Below are 23,095 nucleotides of genomic sequence, written 5' to 3'. Positions count from 1 at the left end.
AAGTTTTGTGCAGTAAATGAGAACTAAAACCGTGCTGCTACTGGTCAAGGCCAATGTGCAGAAAGTAAGAGACTGCAGATTAGACGGGCTTAAAACCAGAGAAAGCAAGAAGTTGTATGGGTAGGGAGATGGGGTTGAATATGAAGAGTTGGGGACAGTTATGAACAAAAATAATATATGAAATTCTCAAAGTATTAACAAAAATATTTTTAAATACTACATAATGAAATACACATAAATATTAATTGAAATTTATACTTTTAAAAATATATATGAAAAGTTACCAATATTGCCAACAGCTAAACAATGTTAAATGGAAGGAATCTTTGTCTCACTTCTGCCCAAAGGGAAAAACAAACTCAGCATTAAGGAGGATATATTCACAGCTTTGTGTAAGTTTCACAGCTTTGGGTCCACAAAGTTCCTTTTTTCCCTTAGAGTGAGAAAAGATCATTTTCATCATGAAGGGAATTTTACTAAAGCCTTTTTTGTATCAGCTTTCTTTATGTTTTTTCTTGTTTTGCTAATATGCAAAGATATTGATTTTAAAAAGTTAAATATATCACAAGTATAAAGAAAAACTTGTTGTGGTCTTTTGTGACTTCTTCACATTTTGTTTATTTTACTGAGGTGTGGTCTTGTTATGCAGACCTGGAATTGGTGATCTGATTGATCCAGCCTCCCAAAGAGCTGGGAAGACAGGCATAAGACTGGCTTCATTTATTGTATTTCTGCTTTTGTTTTATTAGTTAATATCATGGATTCATGTATTGCCCTTATAGCCTAGCTGCTTTTTACAGCAATTTATACCCATACTGTCAGATGGTTAAATATTGCCACCTGGCCTCTAACAACTAGATATTCAATCCCCACAGATATTATGGAGACTGGCTCTTTGCCATCATTTCCTGCTGTCAACAAAGGCCTAAAAAAGATAGCCACTACCTACTGTTGTAAATGTGTTACCTTCTTTTCCAGAGTATTCCTGCCTTACTAAGTAGAAACAGCACCCTTAGAGGGCTCTTAGGCAGCACTGGGGAGGTGACTTAGTTAATACTCTCCATTTTTGCTTCTTCTGATCTGATCCCTTCTTTAATACTGCATTAGAAGGTATAGTTGGTATCTCTAGTTACCATATGTCTCTGTTGAATCAAGGCTTCAAAGGATTAGCCCTGTAAACTACTAGGGCATGTGTCCTCACCAAAGGATTATACCCAAAACATGCCCTATGTAATACACTGACTTCTATACAGCCTCCAAGTTCAAACCCTTAAAAATCATTGCTAAATGTATTCCTTTGGTGACTAACAACATTAGGTCCTCAGTTTCTTTTGTAAATATATATTCTACTTATTTTATGTATATTCTGTTTCCTTATAGAGAAAGACTTATGTATCGATGTTAGATTGTAATGATATCTGAGGTGTGATTCTGGTTTTACACCTGAGTTCATGACTCCATTTATCTGTGTGAATATAATTATCAGTCTCCTAAAGCAGAAAAATTATTTTCTATAAGCAACAGTGAAAGGGATAATTTTTTTGTTTTGTTTTGTTTTTTTCGAGACAGGGTTTCTCTGTGGTTTTGGAGCCTGTCCTGGAACTAGCTCTTATAGACCAGGCTGGTCTCGAACTCACAGAGATCCGCCTGCCTCTGCCTCCCGAGTGCTGGGATTAAAAGCGTGAGCCACCACCGCCCGGCTGAAAGGGATAATTTTGCTGGTCAAATGGGTTCATGAAAGTTGAGGCTGTTTCAAACAATTACAATTTTCTCAGGGTTATCTTTATGTTTCCCTGTTGTAGGTGTGATAGTTGAAAAGCATGATTTTAAAATAAAGCCATATATTCATTCAAAACTTCAAATATGTAGCCTTATTTTTGAAATAAGGTCTTTTAAATGTACAATTCATTAGAATTTTGTGATAAAATCACCCTGGACTTAGAGTGGATCCAACCATAAACACAGTGGCTGGTAACCTTCTAGATAAGGAAAAGACACAAAGAGACAGGAAAGGTAGTCATAAGAAGATAAATGCAGAAGTTGGAGTTATGCTTCAAGTCAAGCTACATGAGGCAAGAAAAGTAACCCATAGAGATGTTACAGCAGTGGTTCCAAACTACAACCCTTTAATACAGTTCTTCATACTGTAGTGACTGCCAACCATAAAATTATTGTTACTGCTACTCAATTATTGTAATTTTGCTACTGTTTTGAATCATAATGTAAATATCTGTGTTTTATAATGGTCTTAGGAGAGCTCTGTTAAAGGGATGATCAACCCCTAATAGGATCAAGACCCACAGGTTGGGAACCCAAGCTTTAGAGGGAACACAGTCTAACCAATACATTGATTGAAGACTTCTGGCTTTTAGAGTTTTGAAAAACTAAATATTTATTGTTTTAGGTCATTCAGTCTGTGTTCATTTGCCATAGTAGCTTTAAGAAAATAATTTTTAGGAACCTGGGATAATGTTCTTTCCTAATAATGACACAGGCTTATCAAAGGGATAACAATTGGTTTCTTCATAAACAGTTCTTGATCCCAATTTTGGCAATGTTTTTCTGTAGGCAGAGTAAAAAACGGCCCCATATGTCAAATAGTCCAGTGCTTAAGAGTGATACAAGCATGTATTTACATGCATAAAACACTGGGTCTGATCCCCAGCACCATAAATAAAAATCTGTCACATGCCAGGAAAGACCTCTATTATGTAATTAAGGTCAGACATTGACAGGCAAGAGGTACCTTATACTTTCCAGGTGGGCCAAACTAATGAAGTGAGTCCTTAAGAGAGAAGTTTCTCCGGGTGTGATCAGAAAGACAGTGCTGTCAAGGGACAAAGCTGGGGATAAAATTCATTGTCAACTCCAAAACCAAAGGGAGCTACCAGTCAATAGCTGTGTGAAGCTTGTGAAAAGGCAAGAAATCAGCCTCTTTTCTAGAAAGGAGTTGAGTTCAGCGAGGCTGCTGTTGGTTTTCTGCCACAGAGAACTGTAATACAATAAATGTTTGCTGTTTTAAGCTATCTCAGTATGATAGCTTATATTAGTACAAGAAAACACGTGCCGTCAAAAAAAGCTATTTTATCCACATCATTATGGCGTCATTAACCCATATCATAAGTGTCATGGCAAAAATAAAACTGCTCTGTTCCCCAAGTGGCCCATAGGCCATGAGGGGCTGAAGAACCCAGGCAGGAGTCACATGGCAGGTGAAAAACAGAGACATGCCATGCAGAGAAAGTGGGTGTGTGTTTATTGGGTTATGGAAGGGAAAGGGAGTAAGGGAAGAAGAGAAGGGGGAAGAGCAGAGAAAGGCAGAGGAGGGAGAGAGAGAAAAAAAGGGGGAAGGGGAGAAGTGGGGAGAAGGGAGAAGCTGCCTCTTTGGGAGAGATACAGAAAGGAATGTATTCAGGCTGGAAGCAGAAGGAAGATCTGCCTTGGTGGTGGGTGGGGGGAGTGGGCAGGGCTTGTCTCTTAAAGGGACAGGACAGACCATTACAATAAGTACTTGATCTCTCACTGTCTTGCCTTTCCAGGAGTCCCCATTCCAATTAACCACACAAAAATGTTTAGGTAATTATGACTGTATTGTATGCTATAGTTTAATGTCACTCCACTTGGTATCTTCAACAAATCCTTTGACTTTATAGAGAAGAAAATCCAACTATAAAGATCCCATGGGGAGCAATAATCTCAACATACTCAAAGAAAGAGATTGCAGATGTTATGATTTATTATATAAATATATTCTCTGGACCACATTATTAAAGGAAAAGTGTAGAGGAAGCAAGATGACTCAAAATTATGCCAACCATTATTTCATGGGGTGAGTCAGACGAGACACATCAATAATTATCTGGAAGGTATGGACTTGTAGCCTTGTCTCTAAATCATGACAGAACAACCCAGTTAAAGGGAAGAGCATAATTCATTCCCTGTCTCTTGTCTGACATTGGTTAAAATTGATTCTTGGGAAGTTAATATCTCTTCACTAGAGAGTCATGTTATTTGACTCCTGTGACAATTTTTAGGAAAGGCAGAAGGTATACTTTATGTTGTAGAAACCTTGTGAGTCTAGAATTAGTGAGAAGAAGGGGGTGTTGTTGCTTATAGCTAGTGAACTTCAAGAAATAAGGCTGTAAGAAGTTTATTAACCTTTCCAAACCTAAAGTGAGACAAGCAGGGAAGTGTCAGGAGACAACACTAGAGAATCCAAAAAGATGTAGAAACACGTTCAATAAAATTCAATGTCATTTACAATTTAAAACTCTCAGAATACTAGAAATAGCTGAGAATATTTTTGTTCTTTTTGTGAAGTGAGGGGTGAGTAGATGATGCCAGAATCTAGGGCCTCAACTTCCTAGCTAAAACTCTAAACCCAGGAATAAATCATTTATATCCAATAATGTCATGGCCAACAAAACATAAGATACATATAACTCTCTATGTAGAAAAAGAAGCAAAAGCTATATTTGTTAGACTTTAATAAGTAATTTACACCAGAGAATCTAAGAACAGATACTAAAAACAAAACATTCAATGATGCTGCCATTTAATAAAACAGTATTTTATATACTAACAATAATCAGCTATTATCAAAATGATTTAATGAAAATTAAGTCAGAGGCCAGCAATATGTGTTCAGCAGGTAAAGGTACCTGCAGCCAAGTTTGATAACCTGAGTTCAATTCCCAGAATTTATGAGAGAAGACCAACCCCACAAGGTGCCTTCTGACTTCCACACACACCCATGGCAGATGCATGCCCCACTCCCACACAAACTAAATGTAAAAAAGTTAACTCCTAACAGCAATAAATCTAAATCAGTATATAGAATTAAGTTAACATAAAGGATGTGAACTTTTTATGAGAAATATTTTAAAGTATGTAGTACACATACAAATACAGGTGCATTATTCACATAGTTTAATGCCTCACTGCTCTGGAATTTTCTTTTAAAGTGTGCCTTAGTGAATTATCCATTATCTGTGTATCAACATTCATTTATTTAGCTTTCAGTTAATAGACATATTATTCCTTATTCACATAAAGTGTGGATATCTGAAGATTATCTAGGTCAAATTATTATTTTTTACTATATTTTTAATGATTTTATTGAGCTATACATTTTCTCTGCTCCCCGCCCTGCCTTTCCCCTCCCCACTTCAACTCTCTCCCATGGTCCCCATGCTCCCAGTTTACTCAGGAGATCTTGTCTTTTTCTACTTCCCATGTGGATTAGATCCTTGTATGTCTCTCTAAAAGCCACTTAAGAGTGAGTACATATGATATTTGTCTTTCTGGGTCTGGGTTACCCCACTCAATATGATGTTTTCTAGATCCATCCATTTGCCTGTAATTTTCAAGATGTCATTTTTTTTTCTGCTGTGTAAGTCAAATTATTTAAAGCATGTGTCTTATTTTAATAACATTGTTTTCTGTGCCTATATATTTGCATGTCTAATCCAAATTATGAAATAATTGGGATAGTTTTATAATATTATGATGTGTTAGTTATGTCTGCATAGCTGCATGGCCTTTTCCACTATCTAGTACTATTATTTTTAATATTTGCCAGCCTGATGAGAAAGTTGTAACTACATTTCCCTGACTGCCAATGAGGGTGCTTCTTCTACATCCCAGTAGAAACTATACCTGCACATGAAATAGAACTTTATTTACTTCAGAAAAAGCTTGCCTCATTTGCCTTTTAAAGATCTAGGACAATTTATTTTGAAATTTGTTTTAGAGATTATAATATAATTACATCATTTCCTCCTTCCCTTTTCTCCCTCCAAACCCTCCCATATACCCTTTTCCTCTATTTTGAATTAATGGCCTCAGTTTTCATTAACGGTTGTTACATGCATATGGGAGTTTGTCTGTGTGTGCATATATCTATATCTATATTCCTTGATACTTATGTACAGTTTTGCACATTATGATCAACCCTTTCAGTCTGCATAATGTCACTTATGTGTGTGTTAAGGACTGACCACTAGGTATTGAACAACCAGTTGGTACGCTATTGCCTGGGGAAGACTGTTTCTCCCACTCTCAGCTTTCCTTAACTGTAGTTCTTTTTATACATTGAAGCTTCATAAGCTTTCGTCAACAAGAAATAAACTCCGACAAATAGCTTTACATTCTATTTATAGATCAATTTAGATGTACCTAATATTGCTTCATCAGTTGAACTTGCCTTCCATGTTGGATCTTTGTTAGACTACACAATTCCTATCCTTTAAAAATAAATAATTCACAAAAAATGTAAAACTACAGTAAAAAATATCATTATAATTTTTATGGTACTTACTAAGAATTACATACTTGACAAAATATCCATAAAGACAATGTTTTAGAACTCAAGCTACCAACTATTTCATTATCAAAGGGAAATTATGAAATAATCATGATTTTTTATAATTAATAATGTGTTAGCTACATATGCATAGCTGTGACCAAAATATCTAGGAGATCAATTAAAGGGAGAAAAGATTTATTATGATATATAGTTTCAAACAGTTAGTCCTTATTAATCTTGAGGATGAGGAGGAACTGAGCTTTTCATGTCAGGGAAGGCCATAAAGCAAAGAAATTACATCTAGAAAGAGGCCAGGGGAGAAATAGACCCAAGAACTCCCTTGTGAGCTACTAGACTCTATCTCCTACCTTTCCCACCCGACCAGGGACTGCTCCATTGAGCAAGTCAGAGGCCTCATTTTCTAACCATCTTTAGAAACTCCAGCACAGAAACACTCGAAGGTGGGTTTCACTAATCCCTTGGACTTTATCCCAATGAAATGGCAAATATTTTCTATATTAATGTATACTTAAAAGAAAATCAAAATTATCTAATTTGTATTACTGGATATTAGTTATGACTTCATTAATACCAAAGCCAAATAACAAATACATGATTAATTACAAAGTTAATCATACTACTAAGGTAAATCATATATTTAGAAATAAAATCTGCTCTGTAACCTTCAACAGTGCATATTTAAGATTCAATTTTAGTTTTAGGCGAACTAAAAACTTAAAGCATTAGTAGCAACAATATCCATTTATTTGTTTACTTGCTCATTCATACTTTAAGTATTATTTTTAGATGCCACTGAATGCTACAAACCAATTAAGATGTTAAATCTCAAGAAACAGTTTAAAACATCTTTTTCTAAAAACAAGGAAAACCAAAGTGAGAATGATGCAGCGTACTTACTTTCCCTTCATCTCTTGGGCTATCACTTAAATGAACAACTGGGCCTGGATGAGTCTTGGTGGATCTGTTAAATTAATAGCAATAATTTAAAACTAGGCACCAGAGAATGACAACAAAATTAAAATTAAGCTTGAATACACTCCAGTGTTGTAGGGCTAAGCGGAATTGGCACAGTTCTACTTTATTTCTTAAGGACACATAAAATCCACAAAGAGCCCTCACAGAAAGTAAGGACTATTTAAATCCTAGGAACTATTGTAAAGTGGTCAGTCATTCTAGGCTTCTCTTACAGTGATTTCTCAAAGTGAATCAAAGGACTACTATATAGATTAGATACTGGGAAATTTTGTGAATTGATTCATTCACCCAATTGATAGTGTATTTTCTCATCTAAAACTGGATATAGTACCACTGACCTTTATCGAAAAAATATTTTTTCAGATTATATATATATATATATATATATATATCAAAATTTAATGGCAAAAGATAGATCACATTCAATAGTTTGAGATCACTGTTCTACCTAAAAATCAGAATTATTTATATTCAAGAATATATTCTCAAAGAAATTAAACAAGGCTACAAAGAACAGTTTATAGAGTTTTTTTAGTTCTATATATGTAATAAATACTTATATGTAATAAATACTTAAATATTATTGTCGTGTTCTAGAAAGATAAATGCTCCTTATAAAGAATAGTATTCTTAATTATTCTCTAATAAATAGTAAGTCAATAAACCAAAACTGCCATCTGTCTATTGGATTTGGGTGGAACAACAATTGTTAAAATGTATTGCATGATAAACCAGTGAAAACAAGACGTTTCATAGAAAGAAAAATCCATAATCAAAAAGTTTGGAAACTCTAAACAATGTAAAATATTTTACCTATTAAAAATGCATAGTAAGTCTGCATGCAAATACAACCATATATTCAATTGTTTCCAATTATGACTATTGATATGTCATAAAATCATGTTAGAGGAATATATTTTGGAAATACAGGTTTGACCATATGTTAGACTCTTCCACTTAGAGCCTTACTATACAATAAAAGTGGTTTGGTTCAGAAGATTATTCAACATTAAATTGCTATTTGTAATGAAATTTTAGAGTATAAAAGTAATTATTTTATAGTATCTCAAGAGTTAAGGGGAAATATTTTATGCTGCCTTTTTCCTACTTAAAGATAATGACTATTAACATGTTGGCTTATTTTTTGTCTGTTTCTCTAACATTAACTTCCAAAACCTCAGAAAGTACCACTAGCAAAACATAACTTAGAAAAAATTCTGAGATAGATATTTCTAATGTATCTTAAGGAGTAGAGAGAGATTAAAAGACAATTTAGGAAACTGGGAGTTGATATTTAAATTTATATTAATCATAGAATTAAATTCTATGGAATGCACTTTGGAAATACTAGTATAATTAAAATCATTGAGATTAGAGAAATAACTGTTACCTAAACAGATTTAAGATTCATTAAAATAGTGTTTTAATTAAAACTTCAGTGAGTTCGGATCTCTGTGAGTTCGAGACCAGCCTGGTCTACAGAGCGAGTTCCAGGACAGGCTCCAAAGCTACAGAGAAACCCTGTCTCGAAAAAAAAAAAAAAAAAAAACAAACAAAAAAAAAAAAACAAGAACACTTCAGTGAGTTAACAGAATGTGTAGGAAAATGAGGACTCAACATGTATAAAACTAGCAACAAATAAAACTGTTTCTTACTAAAACATAGACTAAAAGAGGGTAATACAGAGATCTCCCTGGAGAGAGTCAATTGGCAGCATGGGGGACAAGGGGGAGGATGGATGGGGAGGGGAAGGGGACAAAGGGAAGGGGACAAAGGGAAGGGGAAGGAGAACTTGAGGGATCTGGATGGCTGAGTTGGGGGAAGGACAGAGAGGGGGAGCAAGGAAAAAGATATCTTGATAGAGGGAGCCATTGTGAGATTAGGGAGAAACATGGCACTTGGGAAATTCCCAAGTATCCACAGGATGACCCCAGCTAAGACCCTAAGCAATAGTGGAGAGGGTGCCTGAAGTGCCCTTCCCCTGTGATCAGATCATAGAACCTTCATCCTGTAAATGATGGAAGCAGATGTAGAGATCCACAACTAAGCACTGGGTCAAACTCCTGGACTCCAGTTGAAGAGAGGGAGGAGCAATAACATGAACAAAGGGGTCAAGATCATGATGAGGATACCCACAGAGACAGTTGACAGCTAGCCAGAGCTCACTGACTCTGAACTGATGGCGGTGGGGGAGGGGTGGGCAGTTTCTGGGGCCACTGTCAGTATTTATCCCAAGTGCATGAAGTGGCTTTCTGGAGCCCATTCGCTATGGAGGGATACCTAGATACTGGGTGGAGGGGAGGTTGGGGAGAGCTTGGTCCTTCCTCAGTGTGATAAGACTGTTGACTTGCAGTAGGAGACCTCACCCTCTCTGAGAAGTGGATTGGGTGGGGTGGGGTGGGGTAGGGTAAAGGTGGAGGGAGGAGGAGGGGAGGAGGAAGAAGAAACTGGGATTGGCATGTAAAATTTAAAAAAAAAAAAAAGTTTTTAAAAAAGCTAAAAAAAAAAAAAACAGACCCAAACTATGTTTATGTGTGCACTAGACAAATAGATACTTGAAGTGTATAAGACTGTAGATTTGAAACGTTTCCCATTTTACATGTGCAGTAGTTTAAATACTACTGCCAAAGCTAAAGCAGTAGTTCTGGAGAGATAGCTCAGAAGTTAAGAGCCCTGCCTGCTCTTTTCTAAAGGACCTGCATGGCAGCTCATAACCACCCCTAACTCCAGTTCCGAGAGATCTGGTGCCCTCTTCTGGCCTCCACAGGCCCTGCAGGCATATTGTTCACTGACCCAACATGCAGGCAAAACACCCATACACATAAAATAATGAAATAAAACAAAAAGTTCAAGTTGTTAGTCAAAACATGAAGGAGATTGAGTAATTGCTTCTCTTTGTTCTGAGAACTATATTCTAACAAGGCAACAGATAAATTATTATCATTAATAATAATGTCTATTGGTTATTATTTTCATATAAAACAATCCATTTTCACTATGATTATGTTAATGTTAATTACAATATCATTTTATAGTGCTATATTTTATTACTATGGTTGATATTTGTAAGCTTTTATTATTCACAGTATTTGTAATGTACAAAATACATTGATACATCTATATCTATTTTTAAATTACCTGTGGTTTTATTTTAGTTCAATTTTATTTAAGTTAATTGCATTATAATCCAAACAGGTCATGTAATATATACAATATTTTAGTCAAATAAAATGACAACCAAGTTCAAACTTACAGTTCAATTGCTTTGTTCCACATGATGACATATCCAGAAAGAATGAAAGATTCAATATTTACAATATGTGTATTTCCTCTTTCTGTTCCAACATAGAGCCATTTACTCTGGAAAGGTAGATGACAGTAAGTAATTCTGAAAGAAAGAAAATTACAATTAAAATATCTAAATTTTTCATTTGATCAATACATTTTCCTTACACATGTCACACTACATAAGTTATATTTATATATGTGATAGGAAATAATGTATCATTAAAAATAATAACAATCACTATTAAGTGTCTATTATAAGTATAAATTTACTGTGTCTAGTTTTAAATTTTTGACCAATGGACAATATAAAAGTTGTAGATAATAATGGAAACAATGTGATTTTTGATACATATGTACACTGAAAATATTTAAATCCGGTTTATCATTTCTAAATTATAAAGCCGTGTAAAATCTTTTCTTCCAGCATTAGTAACGGTGGTACATTATTGTCCTTTAAGATCACACTGTGTGACAGTATTTCAGAGCTTCCTTCTCATATGTGACATATAGTGCCCATTAATCAACCTTCCCAGCCTTCCCCGGCACCCTTCCTTCTCACAAAGCCTCCTCTTCTGGTACCCACCATTCTCATCACTATTTCTAAGAGATCAACTTCACTATCTGTCATTCTGAATTCAGCAATGCAAATAAGTATATATTTCTGTTTTACGCAGAAGAAACTTAAGATCTTTTTCAGTAGCAGAAAATTGAACTTTATTTGAAGATATCTTTATTAAACCACAATGCACACAAACTCAAAATGAGAATGTACTGATAATTAATACTTATAAAACTATGAGTAGGTATCTACTTTGAAAATGGAAGCATTCTACAAGGTAATTTAAAACTGTCTATTGAGATGGCGACAACTCTAAGTGCTCTAGGTATTATATACAAATACTATATAAACCTCTGTCCTATAAAGCTTTACTTTTGTCTGTATAGATGCATGCATAAGACTGAAACTGCTTTATTATTGCCAAAGTCCAACAGCTAATAGGTATTCAGTGCAAAACAGTGGGGCAAAGCATTCCTGTTCAGTTACAAAATTAGTATCTTCACACTGAGCTCCACAGTTTATTTATTGAAATAAAAGTCAGCTCAAAGATAAATTAGGGACATAATGAACGCAAATTTCAGAGTTCATGAAGAGGTAGTAGTTATCTACAGAAGATGTTTTGCATTTATGTAGTAGGGGGAAGGTTTGGTAAGGCCAGAGAAGCCTTCTATTTTTCCTTTAGTGGTGTCTGTGTGTGTGTGTGTGTGTGTGTGTGTGTGTGTGTGTGTGTGCGTGCGCGCGCACGCGCACAATGTGAAATGCATATTTGTGTGTGAGGGCTTACATGTGCCACAGTGTGAATGTGGAGGTCAGAGGACAACCCCAGGTACTGGTTCATTTCCATCTTGTTTAAGGCAGAGTTTCTCTCACATCCCACAGCGCTGCATTCTTGAGGCTAGTTGTCCTGTGGGGATTTTCTCTTTCCTCTACTTCCCATCTTACTGTAGCAGTGCTGAATCACAGACCTGTGCCACTGCTTCCGGACTTCCTTTAGTTTCATTATTCTCTTCTCATCTTCATAATGGACTTCCTGGTGAGCTCTGAGAACCACTGCAGGGCTAGAGCCACCAGGACTACTACCTATCTATTAACATTGCAATTATTCTCTCTAATTTGCATTCATGGTGCTCTTCTAGACACTCTTAAGACAATAAATTCCCAGATAATCTCTTTCCAGAACATGTTACTGCATCAAATATTTCCTGGAGTACACCTGGAAGATTATCTACTAAACTATCAGAAGAGCTGAACAAAATTTTGACATTAGGCAAAGAGATCAACTTTAAAAAGAATGTGAATAGTGAATTCACGTGACTCCATTCTATAATACACACAAGAGTGAAACGTGTGAGTGTAATTGTACAAAAGTCGACGCTGAATAGTCAGTGTATCCAGTGCCTATTTTAACCTGCACATCGAGTTTTCAATCTCCATCTCTCTGAACCAAATGTTATCTATCCTGTGGAAAGCTCCAGGCATACGACACTAAAATCATTAGAAACCTGCTGTGATATAAGCAACTGCAAAGTTAATGGATTTTTTCTAATTAATGAATAACCTACATGATACTGGAAATCTTTGACTAAAATATGAAGTCTAGAATTGCCATCTCCAAAGGATATACACAGGAAATAACTTGATGGTGTTGTTTCTAGGCAATGAATGATCAATTTAACCTTTAATAGAAAATGGACTCATTTTAAAGTAGCTATAAGATCACAGGGAAATAAATCTTCTAAATCATGGGTAGATAGAGAAAACAGTTTCAGAGCTTTAAGGAAACCTTGATGTGACACAGCCATCTGGGCAGTTAGCACATAAAATCTGAGAACTGCCACGTTCAGTAAGGAAACCTGAAGCAGGAGGTAGAATTCCAATGTAAACAGACCTTATAGAACAGGAAGAATAAAATACAGAAGAAAAATCCCAACAGAAAGAACTGGCCTGTGAAGTAACTCCCTAATGATGGTAAGTAAAGAAGAAACTAGATGAGGTCTTTTGTGCCGCCCATCACTCATGGGTGGTACAGGGTTATAATAACCATAAAAGATTTCCAAACTTTATCTGAACAAAACAGTTTGACTTACTTAAGATGAATGACATGGACAAAGGGTATGAACATACTTGTTATGTGTACTTAATAATCCTAATAATTATTTGATAACTTTATACAACTTATTTTTTATTTATTAAGTCTTCACTTGTAACTGATTTTGACTAATGCCACCTAATATGCAAATAATTTTAATCTGTTATATGTAAGCCACGGAAGAATAATCTTGTTTCCCTGTCCATATTGACTATCACAAAGCATTTAAGATATTCTTAGCTTTCCACCCACTCATCAATTCAACCTTCATTGAGTAAGTCTTTATAAAAACTTATAACACACACTCCATCCTTTTTATCCGATACATACGTGATGAACAAAAAACAAATACACAAAAAAAAATAAAAATCAAAGCGTGTTAATGTCTATATAAATGTTAAAAGAGGCTCATTGGAGAGTAAGGAAAATTATGAAGATGAAAGTTCTTTTGGATTAGACTATTAAAGGTCAATATACAAATAAGCATTTTTCACTTAAATAATGTACATACTATCAAAATTTTTCCTGACCCTCACTTAAGACTCAATTTAGAAATCCTGTAATTTAAGTAATATTTGAATTTTTATAACATAACAATATTGATATGGGTTTGGAGCCAAGTTCTTTCAAGGTTGGTGTGTTTGTACTTCGTGTTTTTTTCACCACTTTTATCAACTGAGCTGCTTTAAACTCTTTCATAGCAGGTCATATATTATTTTACAATGATTTGGCATGAGTTAATTTTTAATAATTTTTAAATAGTGATGAGCATCAAACACACTCTAGGTGAATACTCTAACACTGAGCTACATCTTTGGCCCTGATGTTGTGCATCTGTTCAGATATTTACAGAAATTATTAACTACAGAAGAGGCACATGCCCTAAATATAAATGACACTATCCAATAGCAGGGGGTCTGGATAAAATAAGAGAGAGAAGAGAGAATGCCTGTTGTCTCAGGCACGTCTGGCTTCTCTGAGATGAATCATTTTGACTTATGTCCTTAATGCCATGATTTTCTGCCTCTCCATGGTGCAGAAACACTCAAGTAATTATGGACTGATACATTTGAAACCATGAGCCTAACAATACTTATTCCTCTGTTCCCCTGAGACAATTCTGTGTTACAAAACATCTAACACATAAATAGTACACTTCTGATATGTTAGTAATCCATAACAAAATCAAAGTACTTGGTATTAACAATTATAAAAACAAATCCAACTTTGTAAACTAAACCTGTATAGCAGCATGTTTGGATAAAACAATCTGTTCAAAACATTTAGAATGTTAGTAGTTTAACATAAAAATAAAACATTCTAAGTAGAAGTTACTATAGAAAATTCACAATCCCGAAGCATGCCTGTAGTCCTCAGCTTAAGAAATAGTGTCATATCTCATAAGCCAAAAATATTTTAAAAAGAAAATGGTACTAAATCACTTGCATTTTTCTTTAAGAGATTCACTGGAGCCAGGCATAGGGCTGCACACCTTTAATCACAGCATTTGAGAGGCAGAGGCAGGTGGATCTCTGCGAGTTCAAGGCTAGCCTGGCTATGTAAAGAGATTCTGTATGAAAAATAGGTAGGTAGATAGAGAGACAAAGAAATTCATTGGGATAATTTGACTTTGAAGGTCTTTTTTCTAACAAATTCCAATCTGTTTTAGCTATGACTATTTCTCATGTAGCTGCCAATAAACTCTTGGGTTTCTGGTATGACTACTCTGGGGTGTAACTAAGATCGTAGTCTCTTGTAGAGTATAATTGCACTGCCTTACTTAAATATGCTGAATCAAGTATGTATTGAGTTGCAGGTGGGAAAAAAAACCCACCAGAAATGGTGCCCAGGATTTCTGAAACAGTATCTACTAGTATTGTTTGAAAACTATTTGGGAAAGATTTTGGTGCACATCTACTAAACTATACCAATATTTTAAATACTTTAGATCTTTAGGGTAAAAAACACCTAATTTTAGTGTGTGTTCTAAGATTCCGGTCACAGAAGATGTGACTCATTAAGTATGAATGGGACATATTAACCTGAAATTTTATTTTTATAAAACGTCTTCAGTCCTTGCTATTCAAGTAAAAAGTCTACTGATCAGCAACATCAGAGCATTTATTACAAGCTCATACAGACTTCCTAAATCACAAACTGCATTTTATGAAAGGAGCACCAGGTGGGTCTGAACCATGTTCAGACTTCATATGGCAAGTTTTATCAGACAATCCTACAGAACAGCTGGAGGAAGCATTTTTCTGTGGCTGAATGATTACTGTTTACTTTCTCTTCAGCTCTCAGGAGCTGAGCCGAAATTACTGTTATGATAGCCGGGATGCGGCTATCTGATCCCCTAAAACTTGTTAAAGGTGAAATTATGAAGAGAGGAGGAGAAGAAAGAGCACTGAGGAGGAGGATGACAGTAACTAAAAAAAAAACACCCAACTGTCAGAAAAGAAGTGATAGTGTTCCTGTGAGTCCTGTAGTATCTTAAGACAAAATACTGATACGCAGGAATTTTAGTAGAAAATTTCACCATAAAAAACCAAAACTTTTGTTAAATAAAACAATCTCATGATTTTAAATAAACTATACTTGCATCACACCGCGCCCCAGTGTCTGCACTCTGTGCTCTGGCACCCAGTTACCAAGCTTCGGGCAAGGGGCAGGAGGTTAAAATACACAACCACAACAGAGACAGCGACACAGGTCATCCTTGAATTCCCCAAGAATGCCCCCTTTATTGTGTTCACGGGCAGATTATATAGAGATAGCCACGCAACGGCCAACCCCACCAGAAACCACTCTCCTGCCATCAGGAACTCCTGAAGGTCTCGTGCTCAGAGCAGCTGTAGGCACTCAGATCAGTGGATTACAAGAAATTCAGAATCTGGGGTCTCACTGCTCCCAACATCTCCCCCCTAAATTTTTTATAAAACAGAAGACCCTCCTGACCACACAACCTTTTGATCACTTTGATTGAACCTGTACTCAGGAGAAAGTGACAGCATCTCCTCAGGAGAATACTGGCTTTTAGAAAACACAAGAGAGCAACTTAAGGTTCTGCTGCCAGCTGCTCCTGGTTCTTCATCTGGTCCACAGCTTGCTTGGCTATGGCAGATTTGGCCTCCTCCACAGCCTGGCGCTCCTTGTCTAGCCGCTCTGCCTCTTTCGCTCTTTGGCGCTCCTGCTCCAGTTTGTCTTAGCTCCAGCACTTGTTGCATTTGCTGATGCTCCCTGGCACTGCTGTAGCATCTGCCAAGCTAGGCACTGACTGGGCTGAGGCAATGTGCCTTCCACCACAGCCACCTAGCAAAGCTCTGCTCCAGCTGCCTTCTAGCCCCAGCTGCGTTCTGGGTCCAAACTGGTGCATGAAGTGGAGGGGAACTCAGGAAAGCAGGATTGCTGCTATGCAACCACTGAAGGGGCCCCACTTAAATTATCTTTTAGGGTATTTGGGCATTGTCAATCTGTCTGGCTACTTCCTGCTGAGCAGGGACATGGAGGCCCTGCAGGGCTGAGCAGTGGGCCCCCCGACCCTGTCCCAACCGGTTGCCCCGGGCTGACACAGAGGTCCAGGCCATTGCCCGGTAGTGCTGCGCTTCTGCGCCCTGAGGCCTGCGCTGGAAGCGGGCCTAGTGTTCTTGCCTCGTTGGTCCTCGAGGCAGTCCCTGGGTGTTTGCAAGCATTGCAGCCCCTCAGTGCCTGCGGCCTGGAGCCCCTTGGCCTTGGAGCCGCAGCTGCTCACACTCCACTGCAACATCAGGAGGTCTCGGTAATTCAAACCACATGAATATTGAATAAATCCTTAGGCTCTCATCGTCTGTGGAGACAAAAACCTCCTTTCCAAAACATCAAATTCTTAAGCCCATATTTTAAAGTCAAGATACCTTTCTTAGCAGTTCCTAGAATCAAATGTCTTTCTCCAGTCCAGAACAAAAAAGACAACACAATCAACATATCATACATACATCTGTACACCTTTATCTTTTTAAACTATATACATTCTTTCTTTTCCCAATACATACGTCCCCTCTGGCCGGGGACAACCCTGTTCGTTTATCCCTCTTTCTGGGTTGGTTCCACTTGCTGCCAAACTGAGCAAAGGACGTCAGGATTGCATACCCCAATACACCCTCACCTTCTGAGGGCGACCTCTCAGCGTTCCCTAGTTCCTGATATCTTGGCTGGGACCTCCAAATGCTGATATCTTGGTGGAGACTTCCAAATGCCACGCATTGCACCCCCCGGTGTCTGTGCTCTGTGCTCTGGCACCCAGTTACCAAGCTTCAGGCAAGGGGCAGGAGGTTAAAAATACACAACCACACACAGTGAGACAGCAACAGGGGTCATATCCTTGAATTCCCCAAGAATGCCCCCTTTACTGTGTTCAGGGGCAGATTATATAGAGATAGCCACGCCCTAGCCAAACCCACCAGAAACCACTCTCCTGCCATCAGGAACTCCTGAAGGTCTCGTGCTCAGAGCAGCTGTAGGCACTCAGATCAGGGGAAAACAAGTTGTTTACAAGAAATTCCGGATCTGGGGTCTCACTGCTCCCAACATATACTAGCAAGAGTTATTATGCAAAATACCAAATTAAAAATGAGTGAATATTCAGCTAAATTCCTTTCATAGTTTAGTGGACTGTCAACCAACTAATCTGTCAATAAAAACCTCAATCACTTGCCATTGTGTGTGGAACCATCTAAGATAACACAGACTAAGTTAAATTTCTGCAGCTATCAAAGTGACATGCCAATAACTTAAGTTAGAGGATGGCAAACATGTTCTGTAAAGTATGAAAGTATAGTAAATTGTTGGGGGTTTAAATACCACACAGTTTGTATCACATCTACTCAGCCTTTACGCAGTAGTACAATAATAGCCATAGATAACACACACATTAGTAAGTAGAACTATATTCCAGCCAAGTTTTATTCCTAAACAGAGGCATGGCCACACTGGCTATCTATGACACAGTTTGGAATCTCATCATTAATTTTTCTATTTTTATTTGGCTATACAGCTTCATAAACATTTATTAGCTGAAATTATCAAGAAAACTGCTTTAAATAGTTTATTTTTTCCATGGAAATCATAGAATATTCATTCTATTTTTCAATATATTACTTCATGGAACAAGAAATATATATGATTAAAATGTTATGCTTCCACAATTTACATTGCCAAAAATGTACCAGAAATAATGACCAGCACATATAAGATTAATTGACATAATAAATACTTCATGTTGAATATATATCCATACCTAGATGCTAGAGACACAGAACTTATAAGGCAAATCTGTATCTCTTTGGAAATTTAAAATTTAAGAGAACTTTATTTGGCAAAATTGAACTATAGTTTTATTATATTTAATTCATATACACAAATAAAATCAGATACACATTCTGTCCTAAATACCTAAACTTATTTACTCATTGCAATTTAAACTGCAAATGTCTTACATATTGTTGCTTGATTTATCTTTCTTCTTTGGGTCTTTTGAGAGTGATTCATGGCACATCCAAGGTTGGCCTCAAACTCACAGCGATCCTTCTGCCCACACTCTAGAACTTTGGGCTATAAGAGTGCGTCCTTATGACAAGCTCTGTTACTTGATTTTTATCTTTTCTTAAAATAATTAATTAACTAATGTCCTATAACTTTTCACTTAACCCACGGAGGTCATTTGTAAGACAAGTTTTTATGCTGTACTTGCTAAGGATTACATTCTCTATTCTTTCTTACTCAATTTAAAGATTATCAATTCTATTAAGTAAAAGCAGTTATCAGAAGGGAAAAGATTTCAGTTGATCATTTTCTTGTCTACTGTGTTTAATTACACCATTGGATTATAATTATACATGTCAGTACCGTGGAGTGAAAATTTATATAATAAAAATTATATTAATTGAGGATATATGGAAAATACTGAATTTGGTTCTAAAAAGCATCAAGTAGTAAGTATATTGTTATGAAAGTTGGTTTAATAATGGTTAAAACCAAAAAACAGAGAATTTTGCTTGCCCTTAAATTCAATAAAAATCAATAATTCCATCCCATAAAGACTACAAAATTACACATAATTTAATTTTATATTAATTTATACCATCCATGTATTACAGGAAATTTCAATTCATTCATAATTTTTTATCTTTTATGGTAAAAAATTATTGATCAACTAGAATTAACATCTAGGAAATGGTGCTTAGATTAGTAAAATACTTGACAATCATAGCATGTAAGTATGCTAGGGTTAGTAGTGATATCGAAACAAGAAGCAATTTTATTAACTGGTGACCCGCCCAGCAGGTCCTAAGTTATTCCAGGGTCTGAAGAGGCACTATCTGAAAGACATGGGCGAGAGAGAGAGAGAGAGAGAGAGAGAGAGAGAGAGAGAGGCCAAGCAGTATTCTTTTTTGTCAAGGCATCCATTTATTGAAGTAAGCTCCTCAGTGAGGAGCTTGGGCAGAGGGAACTGAGGAAAGGGAGAGGGGGGAAGGAAAGGAGGGGCTCGGTAGCTAGGCAGCTAAGTGGGGCAAAGGTCAGTGGCTAGAACACCTGCTGTTAGTGATAAGCAGCAAACAAAGAAGACACTCTGAGGTGCCAACTGAAGCTGGAATCTCCAAGGTCAGCACACAATGTTTTAGTTAACTTTAAGTTTTCTGTCTCAAGATTTTTACTTCAAGGCCCTGTGAGATGTGAGAAAGGAGAAGCCTAAAATGGCCCCTGACAAACTGGTATTTTGAACAATATTACTTTGGAAGAGAGACTATATATCTTCTATAGTTACATAAAATACAAGTGGGAATAGTATACAAGGAAGTTATAAAAACAAATTCAAACTTTTGGGGGAATGTTAATAAACTTTCAAAGGACTAGTTCTTTCCAAACGGACTAAATTTATGAGGTGTCTGTCATCTTCACGGTTAGCTTAACTGGATTTAGAACTGCCTAGGAGACAAGCCTCTGGAGGGAAGACCTACCCTGAAAGTGGGTGGCATCATTCCATTGGAACAGGTCCCAGACGGAATGAAAAGGAAGGGAGAAGAAATCAAGCTAAGCTCCAGCATTTACCTCTGTTTCCTGACTGGGGAAAGAAATGATCAGCTCCCTCATGTTCCTGCCGCCATGCCTCTCCCACAAATCCTAAGTCAAAATAAACTCTTCCATCTTTAAGTTACTTTCTGTCAGATGCTTCGTCATGGCAATGAGAAAAGTAAATGATAAAAATATTTTAACCTGATCTGAAGAGAAACTGACTGGAAAAGGGGGGCATTTTAGGGTCAGGTAGAAACCCGGTGTAAGGGAAACTCCTAGGAATCCACAAGGTTGAACCCCGCTCAGACTTCTAATAATAGTGGATACGTAGCCTGAACTGGTCATCTCCTGTGACCTGTGGAGGGACTGGGACACCAACCCAGCCACATAACCTTCAACCTACAGTCTGTCCTGCCATGAGATGTGCTCGGGTAAGGATGGAGCAAAGACTGTGGGAGTGGCCAACCAATCACTGGTCCAGCCTGAGACCCTTGCCATGAGAGTGAGTCCACCCCTGACACTGACTGGACCACCAGGACCCAGAGACTGGATGACCCAGAGACCTAGGATAGAGCCAAACATGACCAGAGGGGAGAAAAAGTCATTGTAATGATATCTAATGGTATTCTCCTATACTCAAAGAGGCTTCATTCAGCAACTAATGGAAACAGATGCAGAAACCCACAATCAAACATTAGGTGGATCTTGGGGAATTCTGCTGAAAAGAAAGAGGAAGGATTGTAGGAACCTGAGGGGTTAAGGCCATCACAAGAAAACCCATAGAATCAACTAACCTGGTCTCATAGAAGCTCACATATCCTGAACAAACAACTAGTGAGCCTGTTTGGGGCTGGTCTAGGTCCTCTACACATATGTGACAGTTGTGTGATTTGGTGTTTTTGTGGGACTCCTAATAGTGGAAGCAAGGACTGTCTCTGACTCTTTTTCTGGCTTCCGGGACCCTACTCCTCATACTGGGTTGCCTTGCCCAGCCTTAATACAAGGCAAGATGCCTAGTCTTACTATAACTTTATATGCCATGTTTTGTTGATATCCATGGAAGGCCTGCCCTTTCCTGAATAGAAACAGAGGAAGAGTCCATGGGGTGAGGAGGCAGAGGGGAGATGGAGAGAGTACTGGGAGGAGAGAAGGGAGGCGATATAAAATAAATAAATAAATAAATAAATAAATAAATAAATAAGTTTTTTACACATGATCTTAGATTTAAAAGAGATGCTAGTGGGTGACTTTCAGAGTCTTCCCAGTTTTCAAATACAGAAAATGTATGGTTTTCAGGCAGGAAAAGAAGAAAGAAGCGGAGAGATAGAGATGGGGAGAGAGAGAAACAACATATCTTAGCATCTTATGTACTAATTATGTTCCAGTGAAAGAAATCTAAATGTTTCCATCAAGTCAATTACTGCAAATAGACAACAAAAAAGCAGCATTTCTACTTATACAGTTCTTCAGGTAATTTGGATACCTCTCTTTTAAAGACTTGAAACCTTTTATAAGTGAACAAATTGACTACTCCCTTCCAGTTCTACCAAGGAATGCACAGAGATTTTTTTGGGGAGGGGGGCAGAGGAAGTACACAAAGCTTATTTTCTAGATTCTACTATAAAAATGGGAGCAATGGTTTGTAACTTCATTTAAATATCTTAACTATCTCAATTTATGGGTGAGAGAATCAGGTCGGTGAGGCTGTGGGAAGAGCAATAGTGAAGTACTCCTATGCAAGACTGGTAAAGGTGGAGGCATAGTACAAAGTCATAAACTCCACTCCCCAGTAGAATATAAAGTACCTCTAGGGGGCTGGAGAGATGGCTCAGAGGTTAAGAGCACTGACTGCTCTTCCCGAGGACCCAGGTTCAATTCCCAGCACCCACATGGCAGTCCACAACTGTCTGAAAATCCAGTTCCAGCGATCTGACCACCCTTACACCAATGCACATAAAATAAAGTTAAATAAACCATAGAAAATTTAAAAAAAAAAGTACCTCTAGCAAAGCAAAGTACCTCTCCTTACCTCACATATCAACCAGAGAAATGCAAAACCCTTTGAAACACAAATTTCCTTAGGACTTAAGAAGAATTTTAGGCTTTGTCTGCGGGCTGCCCAACCAGCACGGAGGCCTGATCTTTCGGCGCCAGGAGACCCAGCATTGGGGTGAGTTTCTGGCCCACGGCGCCAGCCTGGGACGGGGAGCTCGGGGGTTTCTTGGCCCCCTGTCCTGCTTGGGCTCTCTGCTGCCTCTTTCTTCCTGGCCCACCCAGCTTCCGTCCAGACCCCTCCCCACTTCGCCCCCACTGCCCTCTTTTGGCGCGTAGCATCGCCCAGCGCAGCCTATCTGGGCGCTGGGTCCGAGTACCCGGGGCTCCCGGGCGGGCAGCAGTTCCTTTGTTTCTGTGGCCTGCCTGCACCAAGCGGGGTAGGCGCTTTGTCTGCGGGCTGCCCAACCAGCACGGAGGCCTGATCTTTCGGCGCCAGGAGACCCAGCATTGGGGTGAGTTTCTGGCCCACGGCGCCAGCCTGGGACGGGGAGCTCGGGGGTTTCTTGGCCCCCTGTCCTGCTTGGGCTCTCTGCTGCCTCTTTCTTCCTGGCCCACCCAGCTTCCGTCCAGACCCCTCCCCACTTCGCCCCCACTGCCCTCTTTTGGCGCGTAGCATCGCCCAGCGCAGCCTATCTGGGCGCTGGGTCCGAGTACCCGGGGCTCCCGGGCGGGCAGCAGTTCCTTTGTTTCTGTGGCCTGCCTGCACCAAGCGGGGTAGGCGCTTTGTCTGCGGGCTGCCCAACCAGCACGG

General features: G+C 38.1%; 1 protein-coding gene across 15 annotated transcripts in view; it reads right to left on the bottom strand.

The window, feature by feature from the left end:
* Positions 1–23,095, bottom strand: part of Stxbp5l (syntaxin binding protein 5L) — a 231,324-nt gene that overhangs the window by 136,679 nt on the left and 71,550 nt on the right. For 14 of the 15 annotated variants that reach the window (XR_005976222.1, XM_041672858.1, XM_041672860.1 and 11 more), the window contains 2 exons: positions 10,557–10,691; positions 7,226–7,289 (listed from right to left, as the gene is read on the bottom strand). Coding sequence is in view for 14 of the 15 variants with exons in the window: in XM_041672858.1 (XP_041528792.1) it covers positions 7,226–7,289; positions 10,557–10,691 (199 nt within the window). In the remaining variant the exon portion in view is untranslated. The remainder of the gene's footprint in view (positions 1–7,225; positions 7,290–10,556; positions 10,692–23,095) is intronic. The other variant, XM_041672872.1, reaches the window with a different exon arrangement.

Source organism: Microtus oregoni, unplaced genomic scaffold, assembly GCF_018167655.1.
Source record: "Microtus oregoni isolate MIOR12 unplaced genomic scaffold, Mior012 000023F_ref0000262, whole genome shotgun sequence".
NCBI classification, from domain to species: Eukaryota; Metazoa; Chordata; class Mammalia; order Rodentia; family Cricetidae; genus Microtus; species Microtus oregoni.
The sequence above is the reverse complement of the archived record's forward strand: the minus strand, read 5'-3'. Positions and strand labels throughout refer to the sequence as shown.